The 25,525-nt window shown below is 47.5% G+C and overlaps 1 protein-coding gene across 33 annotated transcripts in view; it reads right to left on the bottom strand.

Moving 5' to 3' along the window:
• Nucleotides 1-25,525, bottom strand: part of CACNA1C (calcium voltage-gated channel subunit alpha1 C) — a 562,813-nt gene that overhangs the window by 135,275 nt on the left and 402,013 nt on the right. For all 33 annotated transcript variants that reach the window (XM_045588407.1, XM_045588403.1, XM_045588416.1 and 30 more), the window contains exon 9: nucleotides 21,141-21,313. In XM_045588407.1, the coding sequence (XP_045444363.1) occupies nucleotides 21,141-21,313 (173 nt within the window). The remainder of the gene's footprint in view (nucleotides 1-21,140; nucleotides 21,314-25,525) is intronic.

Here is a 25,525-nt window from a genome sequence, read left to right as displayed (position 1 = left end):
CTGCGGGTTGCTGCAGATTGGCTGCCTCTGTTGCCGAGGGCCCCAGGCCGCCACGTGACCCTCTTATCATGACCACCTCTCTAACTTCTGAAAACTGCTCTTTCCTCTTGTCCCTTAGGCCTGTGGTGATAGCAGCTCCCTTTGTGTGCTGCCTTCAGGGTTCTGCCTCCCTTGCTGACTCCTTAAGCCCTGCCCACATTTTCATTAGCTTTTCCTAAAATCACCAGTTTCCACAGCTACCTGTATGAGCAAGGTAGACAGTATTAGCCCACTGACAGGTGAAGGCTAGTCCCTAACAGTTGAAGGTGGCAGCTAGTAACAGTAGAGAATGACTGCCTGGAGTCCAGGCTTTCCCGGCTACATCAGCCTCCAGAATAACTTGGCTGACATCCATATTTGCAGGTTGATTACTGGTAAGAACTAGTGAGGTAGGATATTAGCACACGGATTGCTTCAGTCCCATGACAGGACAGATCAAACATTCTGGTTACGGTCCCAGGAGACTCTCTTCAAAGGAACTGTACCACATTTCATCAAATTTAATTTTCTCTTGCCGAAAAACCAACTTAAGCAGTTATTCCTACTACTTTCCCACAGTTTGCTAGATCGAGCCCCTGGTTATGGGAAGCCAGCTCAGGGTCTCAGGAATCTCCCTTCTCTTGGGGTCTAGAAAATGCCAGGTAGTCTGTTCCTTGGCCTTGCCAATAAATAGCTCCACCTCACATGATGATTTGGGTTCTCATTTTCCTCATCTCTTATATAAATAAATTAGAAGCCCAAAGCATGAAGATTCTTGCTGGAATGGGCTTTCCTTTCTCTGGCTGCTGGCACCGCCTTCCCACTCTGGCCCAGCCCCTTTTGGCTCAGGCCCCAGAGCCACCTCTTTCTGCTCCAGGCGCTGCATCTTTCAGCTCCAGAAGCCACCTCTTTCTGCTCTAGTCCTGTCTTCCCACACTGCCCAGAGGTTCTGAGAGACAGGGGTGGGGCAGAATGCCTGCTTCATCACTATGGCAATGACAAAAGCATCCTGCCCCTATCACTGGGTGCCTGGGTATGCAAATTAACCACCATCTTTGTTGGGTTATTCTGTATATCATTCCCAATTGGCTGGTGGCATAGAGGAGGTACAGTCAATTTACATGTTTGTCCATTATTAGGTAAGATTGAACAGCTAATAAATTATAGATCTCGTCTCTTATAAGAGAAAGAAAGCAGGAAAGGAGAAAGCAAATGCGGGGGGGGGGGGAAGGGGAGGAAAGAGATGGTGTGAGAGAGAGAGAGAAGGAGAGAGAAAGAGAAAGAGAAAGAGAGATAGAGAGATAGAGAGAGAGAGAGAGAGAGAGAGAGAGAGAGAGAGAGAGAGAGAGAGGGAGAGAACAAAATGGTTTCAGCATGGCAGCCTACCTGGGTGAAAGGTCACAGAGAAAGGTGCCACCAGCCTTAGAGCCGGCTCATCAACTGCTGCAGCCCAGGCCCAGCATGGTGTCCTCACATAAGCAATTAAAACCTGGCTGATTTTAAGCCATCAGAAAGTAAATATAAAACAGGATTAAATATTAAAAAGCCAAACAAAGTGGCCTCATTAAAAAGGCACAATATAAGCATGATGTGCCATCACCACAATTATTATTACTGCTATAAACGGGAGAAGGCGAGTGTGCCTGCCCTTGATCTGCAGCTATAATCCAGAGAAGAAGATGAGGGTGGCTGTGCTCTCAGCAGGACATAAACAGCTAGTGCTCACTCCCAAGCAGAAAACGTCTCCCCACAACTGTGGCACCAGCGAGTCAGGCCACCTCAGTTATTACAGGAGTCGAGGGGAGGTGGGTAGTGGCAGGAGGAGGCAGGGGAAGGAGGTTTGGCTGCATCAAATAAACAGTCCCTCCTCCCACACCTCACCTTCACTAGGGTTGACAGTGGACATACTCAGGCCCTTGGGACTATTTGGGACTAGGTGCAAAGAGCACATCTGATCCATACAGGAGAGTTGACACCTCCAAGGGAAAACAGCTCCCCGGAGCCATTGGGGATGTCATAGGGGCTTCTAGGTATAGATGATGGTGCTTCTATATGCAGAATTCCTTTGGAAAGCCAATATTTTTAGGCACAAAACAACTTTTAGGTTGGAGAGAGGACATTATTCTGATCTGCAGGGCCAGGGCTAGCAGTAGATGGTCACCCATGTGGTATGACATGAGAGGAACAGGAACAATTTGAGTCCCAAATCCCTCTCCAACCCAATCCAGTGACATCTACTGCTAACCCCTTCATATTAGGGTCTTGTCCCTCAGAGTGCAAATATAGTTACTTCAGTCTTAATAGCAACAACAGCTCAGTGTTTTGATCACTTGCTTGATGCCAACTACTCCTCCATGCACTAAACACATATTAACGATTGAAGCCTCAAAACAACCCTGTGAGGGGTCATCTGTCCCCATTATATAATGTGACCAATTTACAGATCAGAAAAATGAAGGCTTAGAGAACCGAGTTACCTCCTCAAAGTGAGCAACTAATGAGATCCAGCATTTGAACTGCAATGGATGTTATGCCAAGTCAACCCTCTCAGCTACTGTGAACACTGGATAAATTCATAAAAGCCTTTCCTAATCACAAGAGAGTCCTGCAGATGTGCTTGCACCTGTAGGCGGAGGAGAGGGGCAGAAGGTGCAGCTGGAGGTCTGGAGGGAAGCCGCTCATTTTATAATCCTGCCCAGGACCTCCCTGCCAGGAAGGGAGAGGCAGGAAGCAGTGTGGTTATGAACAGGGGTTGGAGCCAGGTGGCTTGAATTTGAATCCTGGTTCTGCCACTTTGGGTATGTCACATCACTCCTCTGTAGCTCAGGTTCCCCACTGCAAAACTGATTTCCATCAAGCCTGCACTGCAGGGCTGGAAGGGGGAGGCCAACCCTTCATTTTACAGGTGAGAACGTGAAGGTCTAGGGAGGCTCAGTGACTGGGCCAGGGTCACACGTGGCTAGCGGTAGAGGTCCAGCCCTCTTTACACCATCAGTGATCCCTCCTTTTTACACTTGTCACTAACTTATATCACAGAGAGGTTGAAAGCCCACCCTTAGTCATCACAGCTGAGCATAGGTCCAGGGCTCCCTCCCTGGTCTGGAATTCAGAAGTTCCACAGTGGGTGAGTTGTTGACAACAGCTATATAGAGCTCGCGGTCCACTCTTTCTCTCTTTTTTGGGGGGCTCTGTCTTCTACTTCACTGCTTTCTGCTGCTCAAGATAATTTTGGCCCAGGTCACATTTTCAGCAAGGAGGTTCTACAAGGCCCCAGCACAGTCTCAAAGTACACACGGGGAGTTATCTGGAGCAAGCAGCAGTACTTTCCTCAGCAGGGTCTCAGCCTTGCCCTCCCTTCCGGCACCCAAGTCAATTGCTGCCTTAAATTTCTAGGCTGCTCCCATTAGTGGCTTTTATGTGAAGTGAGTCATTTTAGCTTCCAGCCCCATGGTGCCTCTTCAGCTCCATAGTTTCATGAATGAGTTTATGGGCAGGTGTCAGAATACCAATCACCTTGTCCCCTTCTGCTGCAAGTCCTGTCCTGTCATTAATCTCCCAACTCTGCATGCTGGATGCTTGCAGTTGTTATTTTCCTCCTTCTCCCCCTGGTTGCAAGACCAAGGATGCAGTGTGCCTGGTCTGTATCTTTCACTGAGAGGTCCTTTAACTGGCAAAGACCCAGGGAGGCAGTGCTCCTCTCCTCACCATCGGCCAAACAGTGTTAGGGCAGATGGTCACCACTCGGGACCACGGTCAGAGAGGGGCAGCAGCTAGAGGCAACATTCTGGGACGGTGAAGAGCTATACATCATGGTCTAGGAAGAAACTGGAGAGGTTTAATTTAGATACGGTAGTCTGGGCGACCTCAGCACCATCTCATTTTTCCACGAGGAAGGAGAGAGAAGTTCTACAAGGAATAGGCATTGAAGAATGAGAATTTTGCCCTAATATACGAAACATTTCCAAATGGCCTGACTGCCTCGAGAGACTAGGAGTTGCTCATTATTGAAAGTTTCCCAGCATTTGCTGGGGGTTTGAGAGGAGATGTCTAAGATTTCTTTTACCTTGGGCAAAAAGAAGAAACTGAGCATTACAAGCAAGGAGCTCTGCATGAGGAAACCCCAGACTGCTGATCGCTTGTGGGTCAGGGATGTGGCCCAGAGAGAAGCAGTTCTTGAGGACCTTACTGAATTCTCTCATAGGATGATGAGTCTCCCCTTAGCACTGTTTCTTTGTATCATGTCACTGTCACCACACAGAATGCTCAAGCTTTTCCCCATGGCCCTTCGAAATTCGGTTTCACTCTACCCATCCAACTATTTCTCATTTCCACCCAGCATTCACTCTCTGATCAGGCGTTCAGCTCTACTCATGGCCTCCAGAACATGCCATACTTGGTCAGTGTTGGTTTGACCGCCTTTTGTGGAGGACCTGACACATGCATGGTGCTTGCAAGGGACTGTGCACCTCCCTCTGATCTTTGCTTGGCTGAGAACTCCCCTGGGCTCCTCCGCAAGCCCCCTGTCTTCACGAAGCCTCATAAACCATAGAGCGTTCTTCTTCCAGAAACAGGCACCATTAGTGCGGTGTCATGCAGAACTCTGCTGTACACAGAGTTCTTTGCTCGTTAGAAAAGGGTACAGCACTGTGTGGTTTAGAGCATGCTCATTAAATCACCCCAGTTAACCTTCACAACCACCTGGGGAGACAGCCGGAAGGTGTCTTCATTCACAAGTCGTAGATGAGGAAACTGAGGCCAAGGGAGCAGAGCCAGGACAAGTATGTAGGTCCCTGTCATCTGCTCCCTGTTGCTTCCCCAGCCATGTGTACCTTTGACTGTCGCTTAGAAATGGGTGGGTGAGTCAAGGCTCTCTTGATATCACCCCACTGACACCTGCCCTTCTCTGTTCCACTCTCTGGCACCAAGCTGACCTCCCTGGGCAACCAAATGGGAAGTGATCCAGGGCTTGGATCAGGATTTATAACTTCTGTTGGAGACACAGGAGATGTACCACAAATATTGGAGGGTACTCAGGCACACACACCTCATTCAGCTTTCTTCTACTCCTTTACCCTCAGAGAGGGGGAGGACTCCGAATGTCTGGGTTGGGGCCAGGGTTAGTAATTGTTTCATTCATTCACTGTTTCACCGGAGCAGGCACTGGAATGCAGTCAGCCACCTCCAGGCTCCTTTCTCCTTCCTGTGCTGTTTAGTGGAAAGGCCAACCTGTGACCACGGTGGGCAGTGGCTGCTCATGCCCACAGCTGCTGGGGGGACTCTGAACCAGGCACAGGGAAGGAGAAACCAACCCCAAAAGAAATGTGCCAGTACCGGTGGATTTTAATGCAGGACAATGTCTCTTTTACTAGTAAAGTAACGAATTAAAACTTTCCGCAAGTGTTCTTCTTTTGGCACGAAATTCAACATTTTTAAGTGTAAAACTATCTATAATGTTAACACCTTCAGAAAATTTGACATATGAAGTTTTGAAGCTTGTTGTCAATACAAAAAATAGCATACATATCAAATCACATATATATCAACATATGTGTAACTCCATCTATTGAAAAAAGTCCGCATTATTAACTGTGACACAGTATTTCTCTATTGAACAGCTATCCCTCCAGATTCTTCCTCTCTAGACTGACTCTGAATCAAAGGTTTAAATCATACTTCCCCCTCCCCTTCCTCTTTTCCTTAATCTTAGAACTCTTCCATAATGTCTCAGGAGGGTTGGGCTTGTTGGAGAAGCTGACTGTTCTATTTTTAGAAGAGAAAAGTTTTTTTGAAATATAGAGAATAGGGACACAGTCTTCAACAGGCAAAAAGGCCTGGAGGCACTGGCAAGAAGTGGGAATGCTAATGTTCCAGAAACCATTGGGATGGGAGGCCGACCTTGGGTTCACCTGGGCCTCCAGCAGGGTGTAGGCTGCCTCTGTGTGACTGCTCCCCCTGATTTCTCGAGAGCCTGCGAGGATTCTTGCTGCAGGCTCATTGACTCAGGAAACCCAGAAGGAAGGAAAGGACACAGAGGCTGTGATGAAGTGGAGTCCTGGTCCTGGCAGGTGGGATATTGCACAGGCTCTTCTTGTGAGGAAGGGGACTGTTGGTTGCATGGACTGCATGACGACAGGTGTGACTGGGTCTGTATAGCAGGGGTGTGGGGCCCTTGGGCAGATTTGAGCAACTCTACTCTTTTGCTGTCAGCAGTGCAGGAGTAATCCTTATCTGGCAGCTGAAAAGGTATGAAGACAAGGCCTTTGAGTTAGGGAAAGCAGAAAGGAATAGTGGTCTTTTTCTACTTCTAGTAATAAAGTGGGAGAGTGAGCCTCCTTGCAGATGGGAAGGCCAAGCACAGAGGTCAGCACTGGTGAGGGAAGGGAGCAGCATCACCAGGGGTTGGGGAGGAAAGAGGCAGGACAGAGCTGGTGTGGAAGCTGTACATTCCAGTCAGGAGTCCTGAGTGGCAAGGCCCTGCTCAGCACTGACTCCATGTTTGGGAAGGACACGTTGTTTTAACAGCTCAGTGCTTTCCTCCTGGGTCACTGGGAGGACCAATGAGAAGAAATGGACAATGATCTCAAAAGGGAATATAAAGCAGGAGGGAGAACAGAGAGGAGGAGCAATTAGCAGGAGTGTTAGCCAAGCGAGGATAATTAGCAGCGCCCCTGGGAGAACACCGTTGCACCCATGACACCTCAGACCAGCTTGTGGAAGTTGAACAGTCCCAGGTATCAGCTCAAGAAAACAAGGAGTTTCCTAAGAACTGGAGTTGCACAAAAATGGGAGGGTTTTTTTTTTGTGACCTGGTGAGTTCCTACCACAGAGTGTCCAAGAAGGGGGCAGGCTGTAAAGGGGGGTCATGCATAATGGAGACCTGAGATGAGGAGAGATTCTCCCATTCAGTGCTTTCCAGGCAAAGGCAAAGCTTTCTGGACATGGGCTCTGGGAAAAAGGCAGACGTATCAGGGCATGAAGAGGCAGGCTGCTGGATGCTGGAGAGAGGCCGTCCAGAGTACTTCTGTAGAGGACACTTTCTCTCTTGTCACCACCTGCTGCCGGGCCACAAGGAGAGAGCCTGTGTCTGCAAACGAGGACGTTCTCTCCCTGGCCCAGCCACTCATCACTTCTGGACTATAGAACCCAAAGACAAAGACAGTGCCAGAGGGAGTCCCAGGATAAGACTGCTAAAGAATTTACAGAAAACCAGAGATTACTTGAGTATTACTCTTACATGTTAGGAAACTGTGGTCCAGAGAGGGAAGGGCTTGTTAGAGGTCACAGAGTATTAGAGCTGAGTTGAGGAACCAACCACAGGTCTTCTGACTTCTTTTCCAATTTCTTTTCCCCTCTCACCCCCATCTCCCACATTCCTATCAGCAGGTATTTTATGTCACCTCTTTGTTGCCTTTATCATTAGATAGCCCTACTATTGGCTGTCTAGCCTTGAACAAATTATCTAAACCAGATGTGAACCATCTTTCTCACACTAAAAAATGGAGCGAACCGAAACTGGTTTGGCTCAGTGGACAGAGCGTTGGACTGTGGACTGAAGGGTCCCAGATTCGATTCCAGTCAGGGGCATATACTTGGTTGTGGGCACATGCCCAGTAGGGGGTGTGCAAGAGGCAGCTGATCAATGTTTCTCTCTCATTGATGTTTCTAACTCTCTATCCCTCTCTTTTCCTCTCTGTAAAAAATCAATAAAATATATTGTAAAAAATGGAACTAATAATACAAATCTTGGTGGGTTAAAATTAAAGATACTGTGAGTTAGAGGAGATGCTTAGTAAGTGATAGCTGTCATCTGCAATATTCAAGAGTGTGTAGAATGCCTGGGCACTATATATATTTACTAGAGGGGCAGTGCACAAAATTTGTGCAGAGGCAGGGGAAATGGTCCCCTCAGTCCAGCCTGTACCATCTCCAATCCTGGACCCTTCAGGGGATGCCCGACTGACAGTTTAGGCCTGATCCCTGGTATTGGGCCTAAACAGGCAGTTGAACATCCCTTTCACAATCCAGGACCACTGGCTCCTAATTGTTCATCTGCCTGCTTGCCTGGTCACCCCCAACTGCCCCCCCCCCCTCACCGGCCTGGTCACCACTAACTGCAGGCCCCCTTCCTCTCCCCTCTCTCCCCCTCTCCCCCCCCTGCGCTGGCCTGGTTGCCCTACTACCTCCCGCCCTTTGGTTGACCTAGTCGCCCTCCCCTACTGGCCTCCTGCCTGCCTGGTCACCCCCAACTTACCCTTCTGCCAGCCTGGTCACCCCCCAACTGCCCTTCCTGCCAGCTTGGTTGCCCTCAACTGCCCCCCTCCTGGCCTGGTCACCCCATGCAGCCTGCTGTTCGGTCATTACTGTGGCATCCTGGACAATTTTCACATTCCTCTATTATTAGTATAGATTGGGGAATGAAAAAGCAAAACACAGGCCAAAGAGAAGACCCTCAGGATCACTTTTTGCATCTAAAAGATCATCTGGAATCTAAACACTGATTGGAGATGATCTATGTATTTTCGAGGCCTATATGGCTAAGTCCACCATGTTCCTTGGGGGGCCATCAGGATCCTGATGTCTTCATCATTGTTGCCAGTCCTTTCATGAAATATTCATGAAGTTACTCCTGTGTGCCCAGCAACTTATTGTGACATGGTCCCTGCTTAGCAATTTGTGAGAAGATAATTTGTAAAAATCTTTAATTAGAATTGGTCATGAAAAACTATTTAAGCACAACTGGAAAAACAAGGGAGCTGCATCAGCCTCCCTTTTATGCCACTTTAATTCTTTCTATGAACCCTAAACTAAAAAAAGGGCCCATGAAAAATTGTGTTCTGTCCCTTTAACTTGCTCTATGCCATCTCAGGAAAGGTCATTTGTGACCGCAAGCTTGGCACCGTGGTGGTTCTTCCAGCCTAAGCCTGAATGCTGCAGGAGTTAAGATAAAATCACATCCACAGGGGCCCCTTCAGGATGGCCACTGCTACTGATTTCTACAACTTTGCTTCTATGAACCAGTGACACTAGTAACAGAGCAATATGGGGCCTCAGTTCCACTCTGGTTTTAAATAGATTTTTGTCTAAACATGGTTTATAATATGCAACAATTGGGTTAGCCTCATGACAAATGTCATCCCTACCTTCGCCAGAGAAACATGCCATTTCCATTAGGGAATAATGTTTCCTGGCCAGAGGAAGGCATGGGAAATAATATGGGGTCATCAACGATTCTCTTCAGTTTCACTGATCAGATTAAACTTAGCAACGGAAAGAGGAATTTACAAATTAGATGCCATTCTCTATTTATTAACAAAATGGTTGCCTTCCACGACATCCAGGAGATACAGTTGAGATCTCATTAAGTCTCAGCTTGTGATAACATTTACTCCATAAATCTCCACTGCAGCCAGTGAATGAAATGAGCATTACGCCAAAGACCACATAATGGATCAAATCAAACCTCTGCCCCGTAGAAGGCAGTTGACCTTTTCAGGACTTAAACGTATGCAGCTTTCTGGTCCTCCAGAGCAGCTGGGGCTTTATTCTTGGTTCTCTCTTAACCATTTGCTGACTTTCATGCTGAGCTGGCTACTAGCCTCACTGAAAGAGACATAAAATAGAATATTTCTGGCATTTCTCTGGATATATTTGAAGAAGAAAGGGGAGAAGGGGCGAGTACATGAAGTAAAACATTGTGAAATATTCCTGTCCTCTCTCAGAAGTTAGAAAAAAATTGTATTGACAGACAAGAAACAGAAGATGAAGCATTAACTTGTGTGTCTGATTCATTATACACTCTCTGCTGGACCAGATCTGACCCCCATCTGATTTTAGATCTGACACAGTGACAGGGCAGGCCCTCTCATCTGTCCCAGTGGCAGAATTCCAAAGACTTTTAGACAAAGAGCCCACTTTTCTCCCAGTTCCCGTTATGTTGCTTTTGAGGCCCCGCCGCCCCCACCCCCACCACCACCCCTGTGATCGGTCCTGAGACAATGTCGAAACCTGCACGTACCCCTAAGAGACAGTGATCCTGTAAAAACTGTGAGCAGGGAGGATCTTCCCCTTTTTCCCCAGAAAACAAACCAGTTGACAAGGGACAGGGCCTGTAGAAATAGTCCCAGCAACGCTGACAGGGGCAAGGCAGGCCTGGGGGATACATGGCTCTGGCCAGAGGCTGGGAAATGGACTCAGTGGCCTGGGGATCCCTTTGTTCCAAGCTTTAGGGTACCCAGATTCTCTGATGTGATGGAGCCACCCCCTTGCTACAAGGGAATCCAGGGCCCAGAACAGGGATATGGAAAGATCAATGCAATGGACAGAATGTTTGTGTTGCCCCCAAATTCCCATGTTGGAACCCCCAATCCTAATACAGTAGTATTTGGAGATGGGCCTTTGGGAGGTCTTAGGTTATGAGGAGGAGCTCTTACAAATGGGATCAGTGCCTTCCTAAATGAGGCCAGAGACTGGCTAGTACCCTTCCCACCGTGTGAGGAGACTGCAAAGAGAAGACTGGGAAGATGTGAACCAGGAAGACGGCCCACACCAGGAACCTGACCACGCTGGTTCTCACCTCCAGTCTCCAGAACTGTGAGAAACAACTATCCGCTGTTTAAGCCATGAGGTCGTTGGTAATTTGTCAGAACAGCCCAGACTAAGACAGACACAAATCTTAAATGTACCAGCCCTCCCCTGTCCAGCTTTCCCTCTTCTCACTGCCTTCAGCACAGCCTAACAGATATTTTTCCTTCTGTTTTTAAGAATTCTGTCCATCTCCCCAGGGGAGCCCTGTTCCATTAAGCAACTCCCTTTAGGAAACTCTGCTGTTCCTGCCCAGGCATCCGTCCTGACCCCCACCCATGAGGCTTGCATGCAAAGTGACCCGAATGCAGAACAGCCCAGGACTCAGGGCAGGCGCTAGGATTGTTAAGAGGACAGACTCTTCCCCATCACACAGAGCAAAAGCCTCCTCTGGAACCCTGTGGCTGTCACCAGAGGCATGCGACTCTCCGCCCGCTCCTGTAATCCTGAAGAGCAGAGCCCTCAAAGCCTCAGATTTGGGGCTGTTACTCAACATGTTTTGTTTAATTTACTTTTTCATAAGCCACATCAGACAAGGATTAAAGGAGGCAGAGTTATTTGGAATTCTACATGTGGTACCTTTCAGGCTGAAGGATGGCTTGTTGTGTGTTTATGGTCACAGACAGAAAACAGGCCTTTGAACAGCAAAGGACAAAGGGCATGACAGGGCTCCCACTGCTAAGCAGAAAGGACAAGCCAGCTCTCAGGAAGACAGGCCATTGCTGCAACCAACCCACCCGCCCTGGCCTGGGGCGGCAGGAGCTGCTGGTCCCAAAGACATTGGGGCTGACCAGCCCAGGACTCCGTCTTGGTGGAAGCAGATGACCAAGAAGCATCTTGGCAGTGCGTTCCTACCATGACTCTCATTTCAGCCCTGTCAGCCTCTGAAATGACTGATACCCCTGCTTCCAACTTCTCCCTCCCTCAGACCGATTGTCAACAACCAGGGACACAGTGACCTTGTGACAGTGAACTTGCACCTCCACTTCAGTCTTCAGTGGCTCTTTCTTATCCAGAGGATCAAGTCCACCTCTGAGGCCCTTTGACACTATACCTCTGTCTTCCTCCTGGCTTGGTTTTTGCTTTCTTTCCTCTGCACCCTCTCCCTCATCCCCTTCCTTTCCTCTTTGCCTCCTTCCAACTCCTTCCCATTATTTGTTTCTATGCTTTCCATATGCAGCTCCCTCAGCTTACAATGACCTTTCTCATCCTTTTGGTCTGTAAACTGCTACCAACTGTAGGCAGCAGAGACACGGCTACATGTCTACCCAGCTCAGTTGTGTTACCTCTGTCGACTGTTTCCCAGTCCTAGAAGCTAGGTGGAGCTGATAACTGTGTTCTCGCCAGTGGACTGTGGGTGGGAGTGATGCCCACACTGCGGGACCTGGTCTCCAAACCCTCCTGCCTGCCCCATGCTCCCGCTTCCTTTCCCCTTCTGCTGGCCAGCTGCGGGAACTTGGGGAGACCTCTGCAGCCGGGAGGTGGTACGGACACTGGACGGAAGAAGTCCAGGTCCCTGGAGACTGTGGAGGTGCACTTCCCCTCCTGCTAACACTGAACCCACAGTGAACTGTGGAGTAGAAGCAATCTTCACTGTAACAAGTGACCGATATTTGAGCTGGGGATGCTATTACAACTGGCCTGTCCTGACTGTTTCTGTCCTCCTCAGAAATCATTCTCTGGGTGGAAAGCCCCTTCCACTTCCCTCCAAACCCTATTCTCTCTCCTCTGTATTCCTCCAGTGCCTTGTTCATGCCATTAACTCATTGCTGCAACATGCTTATTGGCACCTTTGTCTCCTTAGCTTGGCATAGGTCCCCTTAGAACACAGACTGTCATGTATCTTGGTACTGCAAGTGCCCAGTTGGTATTTAATATGTGTTGAGTGGGTGCCCAAATGTCTCTCCCACACAAGCATGTATACTCCAGAGGTCTCCCCACAACGGCCTCCTATTGAGGCCAGTGATCCCCATTTCTCTGCTCTTTCCACTGGCACCCATGCACGCACTCCATGGTGGGACGCAGTCCATGGCAATCTTCTTCCATTACCAAATGATAACTTTCCACATTAGCAATGACAGAGGCAGGGGCTGTCACTCCTCCACTAACAGTATCTGACAAATAATGTATCTTGATGTGACATGGGGCTTTTATCTCCTATCTATGTGGAAGGGAGTGGAGGGTGGAGGGTGGAGGGAGTCAAGGGCAACTGTATCTGGGGTGCTCTGTTTAGAGACTGAGCACTGGTTATTGGAGGAAATGGATAAAAGGGAATCTTAGGATGATTCATCTCCCATGCACCCCCTTGCCTTAGCTACTCTCAGCTCTCCAGTGTGCTGATCTGTTTGGAAAGCACCAAATTAAAATCAAATTAGCACTTTATGGGTGCCTACCCTGGGTGAGACTGCCCGGGGCAGATCAGTTTGTCATAGGGGTTTCTGGCTTCAGGTAAGTGACACAAATGAACTCTCTGCGAGGCTGTCCCTGGTACAGATTCCCTGGGGGTCCTCTGTGCTGGGCACCTGGGAGCATCAGGGTCTCAGAGCCACTGCCCTGTAGTGCCACACAATCCTGCGTCGGCAAAGTCAGATCAGACACGTTCTGGGCGGTGAACTTGCCAAGGCGGGAGGGGATGGTCTGTGACCTGGAACAGCCGGGTCCTGAGCATGCTGGCTGACCACTGAACCCCTCTAATCAAGTTCAAAAGCAGCTGAAAATAGAAAGAAACTGACAGGTCACATGATTGATATGCCTTCTTCTGTGTAAGATTGTCTCTCAAACCATTCCAAATGGAGGTTTTGATCTGTTAAATTTCTATTTCTATTTTTTTTTTTTTTTTTGCTTGAGGAAGATAATACCATAACCTGCTTTTATGCTTCAAACATAGTTCTTATAATCATAAATCTTATATTTTCTCTCTCCCCCTTAACCAAAAAATCAAACTTATGTTTCTTTGTGTTCACATTTAAGCTCAGTTTTAAAAATATGTACAATCCATGGACACTATTGCTTGATTTTATCTGTTATTGAAATTTATAGAAATGGATCCATATAGTATGTGTGTGTTTTGCATTTGTTTGTTTTGTTTTTTTTCAAATCTTCACCCAAGGAAATGTTTTTATTGATTGTAAAGAGAGAGGAAGGGAGAGAGAAATATCAATGTAAGATAGAAGTATTGATTGGTTGCCTTCCATACGAGCTCTGACCTGGAATCAAACTCACAACCTTTTGGTGTGTGGGACAACACTCCAACCAACTGAGTCACCAGGCCAGGGCTAAGGTCCATTTTTTCCTACTTCTCCTTATCTCTATCCATCTTGCGTTGCATATTAAAATGAGGGTGAAAAATGCCATAACAAGGGAGGTAAGAGGCTCCTCTGGCTGAGGGATCAGAGGGGTGTTCTTTTAGTTGCCCCCTGGCTGGAGGAGGACAGTCAGAACATTACTGAGGGAGGAACTGTGGTACAGGGAGTGTGCTACACAGTCCACAGAACTGAACTCATGGCCTACCTACCAGAAGTTAGGTGAAAATTTGAGCTGTGTTTCACAAATTAATTTCTCTGAGCCTCAGTCTTCCCATCTGGAAAATGGGATATTAGTATCCACATGAATGATCTTAGCTGGAGAATTAAATGAGATCATCTGTACCTAGTTCCTGCCCCAGTCCTGGCTCTGCCTTCTAGCCCAGGGAAGCCCACAGAGGCTGATAAGTGTTCACTGTCCAACCTCAGTATTCAAAAAGCAATTCCACACAGATTATGAAATAATGGTTCCCCTTAAAGGGAGAATGCAAGAGTGAACAAGGCTTTGCCTCTTGTCCCACTGACTATCAAATGGATATATTTCTACCTCCTTCTGGTTGTCCCTTTGGGCTCACTTTTTTAAACTCTGAAATCATTTCTACCCACTCCATCAATTACAACACACTCTCCAAAGGCCTACCATGAATATAGAGAGGACAAGACAAAGGGCCTACTACTACTAAGTGCCCAGCCAACTGGCCAGTACCTATGACACTCAATGACCACCAGGGGGCAGACACTCAATGCACAGGCATGGAAACCTGGAACAGACTGATGAATCTCAGAGGGAAGGAGAGAGGGGGAGGGCAGGAAGAGATTAACCAAAGATTTTACATGCATATCAAAGGCCTGGCACACTAATTCATGCACTGGTGGGGTCCCTTGGCCTGGCCTATGGGGATTGGGCCAAAACCAGCTCTCTCTAAATGGGCAGTCGGACATCTCTCTCATAATCTAGGACTGCTGGCTCCCAACCACTTGCCTGCCTGCTACCTGATTGCCCCTCACCACTTCTGCCTGCCAGCCTGACTGGTGCCTAACTGCTCCCCTGCCAGCCCAATTGCCCCTAACTGCCCTCCCCTACAGGCCTGGTCACCCCCAACTGCCCTCCCCTGCTGGTCCAGGTAACCCCTAACTGCCCTCCCTTGCCAGCCTGGTCACCCCTAATTGTCCTCCCCTACAGGTCTGGTTGCCCCCAACTGCCCTCCCCTGTGGGCCTGGTCCCCCCAACTACCCTCCCCAGCAACCCAGGATGCCAAGCCTTCCCCCCACTCTCCTGCTCAGCCTTCCCTCCACTCTCTTGATCGCTGGGATGACCCAAGATGCCAAGCCTCTCCCCTCTCCACCCCCTACCCCCGCTCTCCATAGGCTCTGTGGCTTTGGCCTGTGTCACCATTTTGGCCCATCAATTTGCATATTCCCTCTTTATTGGCTGTGGGTGCAGCCATCTTTATTGAGAAGTGACATTAATTTGCATGTTACTCTTTTATTAGATAGGATAGCTTTTAATTTCTCTGGGGTAAATTGCTAGGAGTGTAACTGCTAAGTAAGTATATATTTAGATTTTTAAAGAAATGGCCTCTTCCAGAATGCCTGTACCATTTTCTGTTCCAACCAATAATGAATAAGTGATCCTGGTTCTTCACACCCTCACCCAAGTTTAGTGCTGTCACTATTTTTTATCTGTTCTAATAGGTGTCATGATGGTCTAAATTTGCATTTCCCTAATGACTAGTGATGCTGAACACATCTATGAAAAGACATGAAGTTTATAATTGGTTTCAGAGTTTCTTTTGGCTAATTACCTTACTTTCTCCAAGCCTCAATTTTTTTCCCACCTGTAAAATGGGGGAATTTAACTATATGATCCCTAAATAAGTGTCCAGTTCTAAAATTCTCTGTACCATGGGATCCACCATGGGGGAGTTTGTTTGCAAGGTGAGGTTCATTTAATTTTCCCTTTACACACCAGGTATTGCCATCTGCCAGGCTTTATTTTGTAGCTATGGAGAGACAGCCAAAGCTTTTGACAAGGGAATGGCATGTCAGCTCTAGGAAGGCCAGCTTGTCTACATTGTACTAGATATATGTAAGTGCTGGGGAGCAGGGCAGGCAGGTGGCTGCTGGTCTAGGGGATCAGAGGAGGAGAAGAGAGTAGGAAGCAGGCGAGAGGGATTTTCTAGGAGGTCAATTGATAAGACTTAGCAATTGATTGAATGTAGGAATTGATAACCATCTGTCTTACACTATAAACTTTAAAGGGCTGGGACAGCCTTTAAATTATCTTAATGACATGAGAGAGCAGTTCCTATATGGATAGATGCTTAATAAATGCACTTTCTTATCTTGAGGGAGAGAAAGCAAGCAAGAATTCCATCTTTATCTTTTTTTATGGCTGGCCTTCTCTCAGATGCAGCATTAGAGCCAGGAAATTGACCCTTGCCATTGTGCTTCTCTGCTGATGACAATTACCTGTGCAGCAGCGACAGTTTTATAGTTGGTGCCTTTAAAAGGGATGCTCATTACTGCTCAGAGGGAGGGGAAAGGCCTCAATATTACCCTTTTTCCCCCCAGAGAACAGAGGGGTGTGGAGCCAAGACCTTGAGGCTGTCCACTCTGGAAGTGGCACAAAAGGCAACAGGTACAAACATGCCTCTTTCTTGCCTCTTTTCTGTCTTTTTGGGCCTTAAAATGGCTCTTGAGTATCATTTTGTCCTTTTCTCCAAGGCTGTCCGTAACCAGCTGCAGGTTGGGGCTGATGAAGGACTGGATGCTGACCCCTCAGGGTCCAGGTAGGCTGGGCCATGTGCTTCTCCTTCCCTGACTGGGAAGATGTTTGAAACCTGCAGATGACTGGCAGCTAGGTTGTACCCAAAACAGGAGGCCTGCAGCGTGATGCTATCCTGGAAGGCTCCAGACTCAAGACTCTCATGAAACAAGACTCTGTTTGCCCTCAAGCTTTGGGTGTCACCATGACACCCAACAGCTCTTGTTAAGACACCAGTGACTCCACACTGCTAAAGCTGGTAATGAGTTCCCAGCACCCACTATCTATACTCGCCTCTCAGCAGCACTGCCCTGGCCTTTCCCACCTCCCCTCTGCCATGCCCCTCTAGTCTCTGCTGCTGGCTCTTTCTCACACCCCAACCTCCACACATTGATAGAGGTAAGAAAAGCCAGGGCAGTGCTGGCCTCTCCCATTTCTCTCCACACCACTCCCAAGTGATCTCATCCAGGCAAGTAGGTTTAAATACCTTCTATATGTTGTTGACTTCTCAAAATATAATTTGTTCCAGACCTCTCCCCCAACCTCGGATGAATTCCCAATTGCCTACTCACCATCTGTATTTGGATATCAAATAGACATTTCAAACATCTGGGTGTGAGACTTTTCCTAATATTCCTGCCCTGACACCTATTCCTCTAGCAGCCTCCCATGGACCAGTATATGAGGATTCCACACTTTTTGCTGTTTAGACAATCACCTGGAAAAGTTCTGCTTCTCTCTTTCTCTCATACACACATCTTATATCTGATATGTCAGCAAATGATGTCATTCTGGGGCCTTTCTGTATTACCTCATTGTTACCAGGACAACATGGAGCCTCACTGTGTCACCTCATTGATACCAGGACACCCCTGGCTCCCTGCTTCACCCTTGCCCACTTCCATTCCATTCTGCAGATTGTAGCCAGAGAGTTCCTGCTAAACATGGGTAAAGTCATATCACTTCTCAGCTAAAAACTCTCAGTGGCTTCTAGCTCACTCCTCAGAAAAGTCCAAGTTCTTACAGTGATTCTCATGGTTCACATCCTGGTTACCTTGGACCTCATCACCCACCTCTCTCCTCTCCTCCCGCCCCACTCCCTCCCCTCCAGTCACATTAGCCTCCTCTATGCTCCTCAAATACATCAGCCCTGCTCCTCCCTTGAGGCCTTTCCACCGGCTGCTCCCTCTGCCCAGAATGCTCTTTCCCTAAATATCTACATATTTCCTTACTGCCTTTAAGTCTTTATTCAAATGCCACCTTTTCAGTGAGGTACTTCTGGGCACCCTACCTAAATTACAGCCTATCAGCACTTCTGTTTCCCTCTTGTATTTCACCTTCTCCATGATACTTATCACTCTCTGACATACCATTTAATTGACTGGCTGTCTCCCCACTAGGAGGTAAGTTCCCTGAGGGCAGGGATTTTTTATTGCGTTGCTCATTGCTATACCCCCTGCACCTGAAACAGTGTCTGGCAGGGAGCAGATTTTAATGGGTGGATGGATGGGTGGAAGCATAAAAGGGAACATGTTTTTGGATGTAATTTACCAGCTACATCATTACTCTAATTACTCAGAGAAGTACCTCCTAACTGTGCCCTGGTTTTCTGTCTTCTCTACCACTGCTCTTTCTATTTTTTCTGCGAGGTTTGTAGGTTTTCCTAGGAAAAGTGCATAATTGGGCTCTTGCAGGTATGCTCACTGTCCTGCCCTGGTGCCACCTCTCTGTCACCGTGTCCTTCTCCAGCAGCATCTGGTTGTGCTGACCTGCCTGCGCCCAGGGGAGAACAGAAGTTGCCAGAGCCATTGATCAATAGTGATGATGCCTTTTTTTTTTTTTTTTCCCCCTTAAAAGACTACTTTGTTTTTGAGCTGAAAAGAACTGGCAGAGCTTACTATATTGTAAATTTTTAGCAATTTCAAAGGCTAAGATACTACTTTAATTGAAACATAAATATAAATTATAGCAGCATTTCTCCTTTTGTGTTTGTTTCAAAGGGCAAACTATAAAGTTTTGAAGACAAGAATATAGTTCCTGAGCCATAAGCTTGCCTTTTTTTTGCAAATTTATTAGGTTGCCAATTCCCTAATAATTTAATCACTGCTTTTATTGGACTTCCCCAATAGACACAGTTCTTTGGACTGGTTTCCTGGCTCCATTACTACATCTCTCACATCCATTTCATTGCATGGCTCTATTTTACTCTTCATTTTGCTTTTTTATAGACTCATTTCCTTGCCCACCCAGTAGGACTGTTCTAGCACCATTTCAACAATTGAAGGTGGTAGGCTCCCACTCTGTTCTCCTAGGACAAGGCTGGCTGAGGACCAGAAGCAGACAGCAAAGGCTCCTCCAGCCATCTGGAAGGAGCACACGGTGGGAGGAACAGCAGTCTCCAGAGTCTGATTTCATCCATATTCGGACTTTGGAAAACCTTGGCAGAGGTTCTGTCCAGTTCATCATGCTCATCCCAAAGCCTGGCCAGAGTTGTGATCACAGGCCTTGTCCATGTGATCTGGTCCAGCAGCAAAGAATTCTCCATGCCTTGGAATTTATTCATTTAATGTTTAGGACAGGAAAGCAGCACAATTCTAGGAAGCTCTTGCTTTAGGCAGAGAACAGAATAACTACGTGTGTCTGTGGACCACAACTGACTGCTAAGTAGTGGATGTTGCTCATTTTTAATAATATGTTAAGAAACTTGCTCATCAGCATTAACTATGACCCTGGGCCTCTGCCCTGACTAAGGATGGAGAGGGGCCAAGTTGCCAGTTTCTGTGTTTCAGAGGTAAGCTTCTCTGTGGTACTTACCTACCGTACAAGTCCATGCCACAAACTAACTACACCACAGTTCCATCAACAGTATAAATAGAATCTGCCAAGCATTGTCCCAGAAAGACCCCACTGGAACCATTGCTCACTGATATGATCCATTGAAGGCCTTGTCTTCCAACCTGCTTCCTTAGGTTGTTAAATTAAGTCATTACCAGTCCCTGTTGCTTGTGTGTTTTAATTTTGTGTTTGCCTCTTGAGCAGCGATCAGAAAGGGAGCATTGGTAGAGGATTCTATTGCTCTCTGCAGCTAAACCATTGCTGTATCCTACACCACTTCTTCCACCCAATCCTCCTCTGTGAGCAGAAACTCACAGAAACCAGTTGGGTGTTTGAACACATGGACATAACAAATGCCTACTATAAGGGCAATAAACTAGACTCACTATATTTACATATATGTGCTAAGAAACACACACACACACACGCCTGTGAACACAGGGATTTCACAGCTGATGGGAAGACCATGCTTTTCTCAGGGCAGTTGGCCTGGCAGCCCTGTGCCTTCCTGGCTCCTTAAGGAGAGAAGCATCTGATCCACAGCAGCGTCCTGCTTCCCTCCATCAGCCTCCCTGAGACTCGGTGGTTACTGTCACCTTCTGTCCACTCAGGGATTGTTTTTGGCTTCCCACCTTACTTGCCTGTCTCCATACAGCAACCATCTTGTTGGCTTTTTAATCTGTTTGGTTCCTGACTACTGTAGATGCTCAAGGTTCAGGAGCATGTTTTCAAGTTAAGCTGCTTGAAGAAGAAACGCTTAGCAATTAGACTATAGCTTGAGGAACACTGCTTCTTCAAACATGCAAAATGAATGGGAAAGAGTGCACACAGAGAGAAAAGGCAACTGTGTGGTCATCAGAGAGAGAGAGAGAGGTCCAATGAAACAGGGAGAATAGTCGGACCTAACCCAGGGTTCTCAAATGCACCCGGCAGCACCAGCATCTGCAGGCTGTTCAAACCAATTGCTGGGCCCCACCCCAGGATCTCTGAGCCAGCAGATCTGAAGTTCAGCCTGAGTTTCTAGCAACTTCCCAGGTGCTGCTGGTCCAGGGACCACACTTTGAGACCCACTGGGCTTATTTGGTGAAAGCCTGCCCTGTGCAAGCCCAGAGGAAGGAATTTAGCTCAGTTTCTATAACCCTGTCAAATGCCTCCTCTCTTCCTCAGTCTCCCCATTTGGTAATTTGGATCTAACCTCCTTTAGAGAAACCTTTGGCTGCTTTTCCTATGAGAAAGCACATGGTGCTTGGGAGTCTGCTTCAAAGGGGGCGAGGTTCCTGCTTTCCAGGGAGCTGCTTGGTGGAAAGTAATCTTTGTAACAAGCCTGGTGCAGGAGCCTGCCCTCTGCCCAAAGAGATGGAGCCCAGAGGGGGATGTCTGGTTTAAAAATAAAGAGTGCCCCTTAGCAAGGTCTAAACTGTCTTTAAGATCCAAGATTCTGAAAGAAAATGAGGCTTTACAGATCAATCATAATTATTTCACTAACTTCTATGAGTAGCAAATGATTGCAAGCAATGAGACCAATGTTGTTCCAGGAATACAACTGTAAAGAAAGGTTGGTGGTAAAAGGTTTCTGCTGTACTCCCACCATCTCTTTCCTCTCCGAGAACCCAGCCAAGACATAGGATGCTGCTCACTGTTTCGGGGTTTCTCCTCATCCATGCCTTCGTCCTCATTCTCAGGGTCAATGTCTTCCGCCTGTGTGATCCAGTCCAGGTAGCCTTTCAGGTCCTCTTCCAGTTGTTGCTTCTCTCGCAGTTTTTGGAAATCCCCCCGAGCCTTGGCCTTCTCCCTCTCTTTGGAGAACTCTCTGGAAAGAGAGTGGAGTGGGCAGGGCAGGGAGCACATGGAAGGAGGGTGTGGGTGGGGCATGAAGGAGAGATGGAGATAAAGGGAAACAAAAGTGAGGATGGCTTTGCACTAGGAAGCCCGCCCACATGCCCCAACTTCCACAGATAGCTTTCTCTAGCCATCCCAGGCTGTCTTGGCTCTCACATAAATAGAAGGAGTCACTGAATGGGAGGGATAAAACCAGTTTCCCTTTTTCCTGGATCATGATTGCAGGCTTTGCCTTCAGTAACAACTGTTCTCCAATGACCCGGAAACTCCTTCTGATTAGTAACCAAAAAGCCTCCACAACAGTTGGAACATGCATTCGCCTTTCCCCAGCATAGGATGGCAGAAGAAAAGTCTCAAGAGCCTCTGGGTGAGAAAAGATGTTAGGAGCCGGGTGTGCTGAAGCCTTTTCAGACACAGTGGCTCTCGAGAGCCACCTGCACATGGCTCTTCCCAACTCTGGCTTCAGTGAGGTCTCTGTGGTGGCTTGAAATTGGCCATGGTGGGAATATTTACACCATGGAAATTGGCAAATGTTATAAATCACGGATTTCTCCCCTAAAGATCTGATTGTTAAAAAGGTACCAGTCCGCCACTGATTTGAGACCCAGGGGAATGAGTCCCCTCCTTCTTTATTCTTATGAATAGGGCTCTTTCTGCCTCCCTTAGCTGCCTGGAAGGATTTTTAATCTAGAGAAAGTGCTTTCTCACATGGAGACAATGAGGGTTCCAAACACAAGAAAATGTCCTGGGGGCTGCCTTTAAGGTTAAAAAAAGATATCTAATCACAATGGAAAAATACATAAAATCAAGATATAAAAGCTAAATGATGCACTCAGTTTAAAGTAATAATGAGTAGAAATTGGAAATTGAGTTGCCAAAAGAAGGGCCTATTGGAAAATTTGACAGCATGGCTACTTATTTTCTATTTTCTATGGTTCTGTCCTTATTTCTCTCTGATTTCTAATTAACTTTCCTAGCAAGGCAGGGCTGGCAGCAGAAGGTGGTGATCAAGAAGGCTAGATCTTAACTTGCCAAACAAGTGTGTCTTTTCTTCCCAAATCATACACAGGAGCATTTCTCTGCTTGATAATCTATGGGGAATGAGGCCCTCAGTGATGTGTGTGTGTGTGTGTGTGTGTGTGTGTGTGTGTGTGTGTGTGTGATTCCTCCTTCTCTCACCAGTGAAGGTGTAGTTCGCTTGATAATCTATGGGGAATGAGGCCCTCAGTGATGTGTGTGTGTGTGTGTGTGTGTGTGTGTGTGTATGATTCCTCCTTCTCTCACCAGTGAAGGTGTAGTTCGCGGCAGGCGGCTGCAGAAACCACCTTGAAAGAAATCCTTGCACAAGCCAGACACTCTAGAGTAGGGGTGTCGAACTCAATCAGAGAAGGGGCCAAAATCTAAAATCCAGCCTAAATTGCGGGCCGAATGGTTTACTGAACAGTCATAAACTGTCATTGTGATGGAAACGCAGCGGAGTGCAGTGATGACAGCGCGGTGCGGGCCACATTGCAAGGCCTGGCGGGACGGATTTGGCCCGCGGGCCTTGTGTTTGACACATGTGCTCTAGAGAAGGAAGGACACACCAACAAACGTTAGTGGGCACAGGCTCAGCCCCTGAATTCACAGGGTGACATTAGCTGGCTCTCTCATCACACCCACTGGCTAGTATGTGCATTTTGCTAGTGCTGCTTTGGAGAGCAGGGGTTTTAGAACTCACCATTTCTTTGGTGAATGGGGTTGGGGCTGGAAGTGGTCTAGGGAACTTCTTAATTGGGAGATGTGGGAGCTCTCAAGCTAACGAATTCTCTTCAACTGCTGCCTTAATGATGGTCTGGTTTGGATGGAATTTTCTTCCCTAAATCTGATTGAATTCTAATTGGATTGAACTTGCTTTTCATTGGGCTTCCGGCCAACTGGTGGGCACCTTCATTTCCTTCCCAGGGAGTTTAATCCAGGGAAAATGGGCCAGATTAGCAGCTTGCAGTGACGATGGAAGCCTTGCTCTGCGCTGCCCCACCATCCTTTTGCTATTGAGGTGGACAAGGAAAGATGCCAGCCACCCACCCCAAACCTTGGTACCTAGTCACACTGCCCCAAGGCTGTAGGCTTGCTCTCTGGAGAGAGTAACTTCATATAGAAGTTCCCTCCCTGTGTAAATCAACTCCCATACTACACTTCAAAGCCCCTCTCTCAGCTCCCTTTCCGCCCACATGCGATTGCACCCCCGTCCCTCTCCCGTGGAGTGGGGGCTGGGTTGTAAGGTGACTAAATAGCTAAGGGTTCATTTAGGCTCTTTTGGAATATTTTGCAGAGAGTTCAAGTTCTAGTTACAAAACAACTACCCATCCTTCTTCTAGGGTTGGAAGGGTAGGACTGGGGCCCAACTGGAGTAGGGACAATTGACCCAGATCTGTAACAGATCTGCCCTGTGGAATAAAACTCACCATCGGTACCTTCTGGGGACTCAAAGTAAACATCAAACATCCCCTATGATGAAGGAAAACTGAGGTGTGTGGGGAGTATGAGGGAGATGGAAAAGTGGCAGGGTCAGACCCCTTTGGCTCCCAGGGGTCATGGGACACAATCACACTGCAGCCCAATGGAAGATGAGCCAGGTTTCCCTATCCAGACCCCACGCAGTAAGGGATTTTTCTGGGTGGCAGTGCCTGGCTCTCTTTTATCTCCTTGCCTGGATGCCAGCCAGGCACCTGCCCTGGGGACTGAGCTAATGAAGACATGAAGCTCCAGCCTGTCGGGCTGTGCTGGGCCCAGGGACCGAGTCGGCTAGACAATCAGTCACAGCTGTGGGATTTGTCATAGGCAGAAGCACTTCTCTGGCCAGCAGGGGCCAATATGAAAAATGAGGGTGCAGTGGAGAGCCAGAGGACCAGCACTCACTAATGTAATGCAACCATAGGGACGTGCAAGTGGAAAATCCTCAATTCCGATGGCTGGTGCTCTAGGTCCTCTATGATGCATACAGCCCATCCTCATGATTCATATATTCTGTATTTTCAAATTTGCCTACTTGCTAAAATTTATTTGTAACCCCAAGTCAATTACTCGTGTGCCTGTGAGGTCATCTGCAGACATCTGTACAATGGAAGAAAACTGGAGTCACATCCCCATCTGAGGTCAGACAAGATGACCCGTTGCTTTCTTGTTTCAGCTCTCAGACTATGAGCAGAGGTCCTTTTTATGGCCTGTTTTATTGCCACAGTTTTATGGTCTGCTTATTGCCACTTGCGTGTTTTTGTTGGTGATTCTGCTGTTTAAAATGGCCCCCAAGCATGGTGCCGAAGTGCTGTCCAGGGTCCTAAGTGCAAGAAGGCTGTGAGGTGCCTCCTGGAGAAAATACGTGTGCTAGATGAGCTTTGTTCAAGCATGAGTTACAGCGCTGTTGGCCATAAGTTCAATGTTAATGAATCAACAGTGTGTATTAAATAAAGTGTATTTAAAGAGAAACACACAAAATACATCGTTATGTATTGATCACTTGATTAAAATGGTGCGATCAGAGACTCGCAGAAACTTCACCCTGTATTTCTGTTGAGACCAGTGATTTGGGATTGATACTCAGCATTTGTGGGGACATCACAGATTAATAAGAATCAACTGTCTATGCTGCCATCTATTCTGCTTCCACCCACAAGGCATGTTCACCCTGGCTTTTCTCTTGCTTCCGTCTGGACCTGGGTGTTGTGCCATGGTCCAATTATGCCTTCAGGAGGTAACATGCTTACCCACCCAGCTCTCTGCTTTTGGGGGAGAGAGACATGCACATCTCCCTGGGGGGGGGGGGACTGGATGCCTAGAGGTAGTGGGCCCCTTGTCAGTTGGAGGCACATGCCTGAAGCCCTCTGTTCACAATCACTTAAAAACAAAACAAACTGGATTCCAGAGTCCAGGGACTTGCACCTGATTACAGCGTCCAGTGCAGTTCTCACTGTCACTGCTGTTGTAATTCTGATAGGCTGGAGGGTGAGCCTTCTCAAGGGGAACACAAATGTAAACTGATTCATACCTATAATACCAGGCCTGCGAGGACCAATAGATAATGAACACGTATATTCCTTCCAATGGCCCTATCCAGCCCTGTCAGGATATGAGTATCCTAGATGAAGGACACCCAAAGGACCCTTTGACAACCAACATTATTGATTCTCAACTTTTAAGTGGA

Source organism: Pipistrellus kuhlii, unplaced genomic scaffold (assembly GCF_014108245.1).
Source record: "Pipistrellus kuhlii isolate mPipKuh1 unplaced genomic scaffold, mPipKuh1.p scaffold_m20_p_3, whole genome shotgun sequence".
In the NCBI taxonomy this organism is placed as follows: domain Eukaryota; kingdom Metazoa; phylum Chordata; class Mammalia; order Chiroptera; family Vespertilionidae; genus Pipistrellus; species Pipistrellus kuhlii.
Note: the sequence above shows the minus strand (reverse complement) of the source record. Positions and strands in the feature narration are given on the sequence as shown.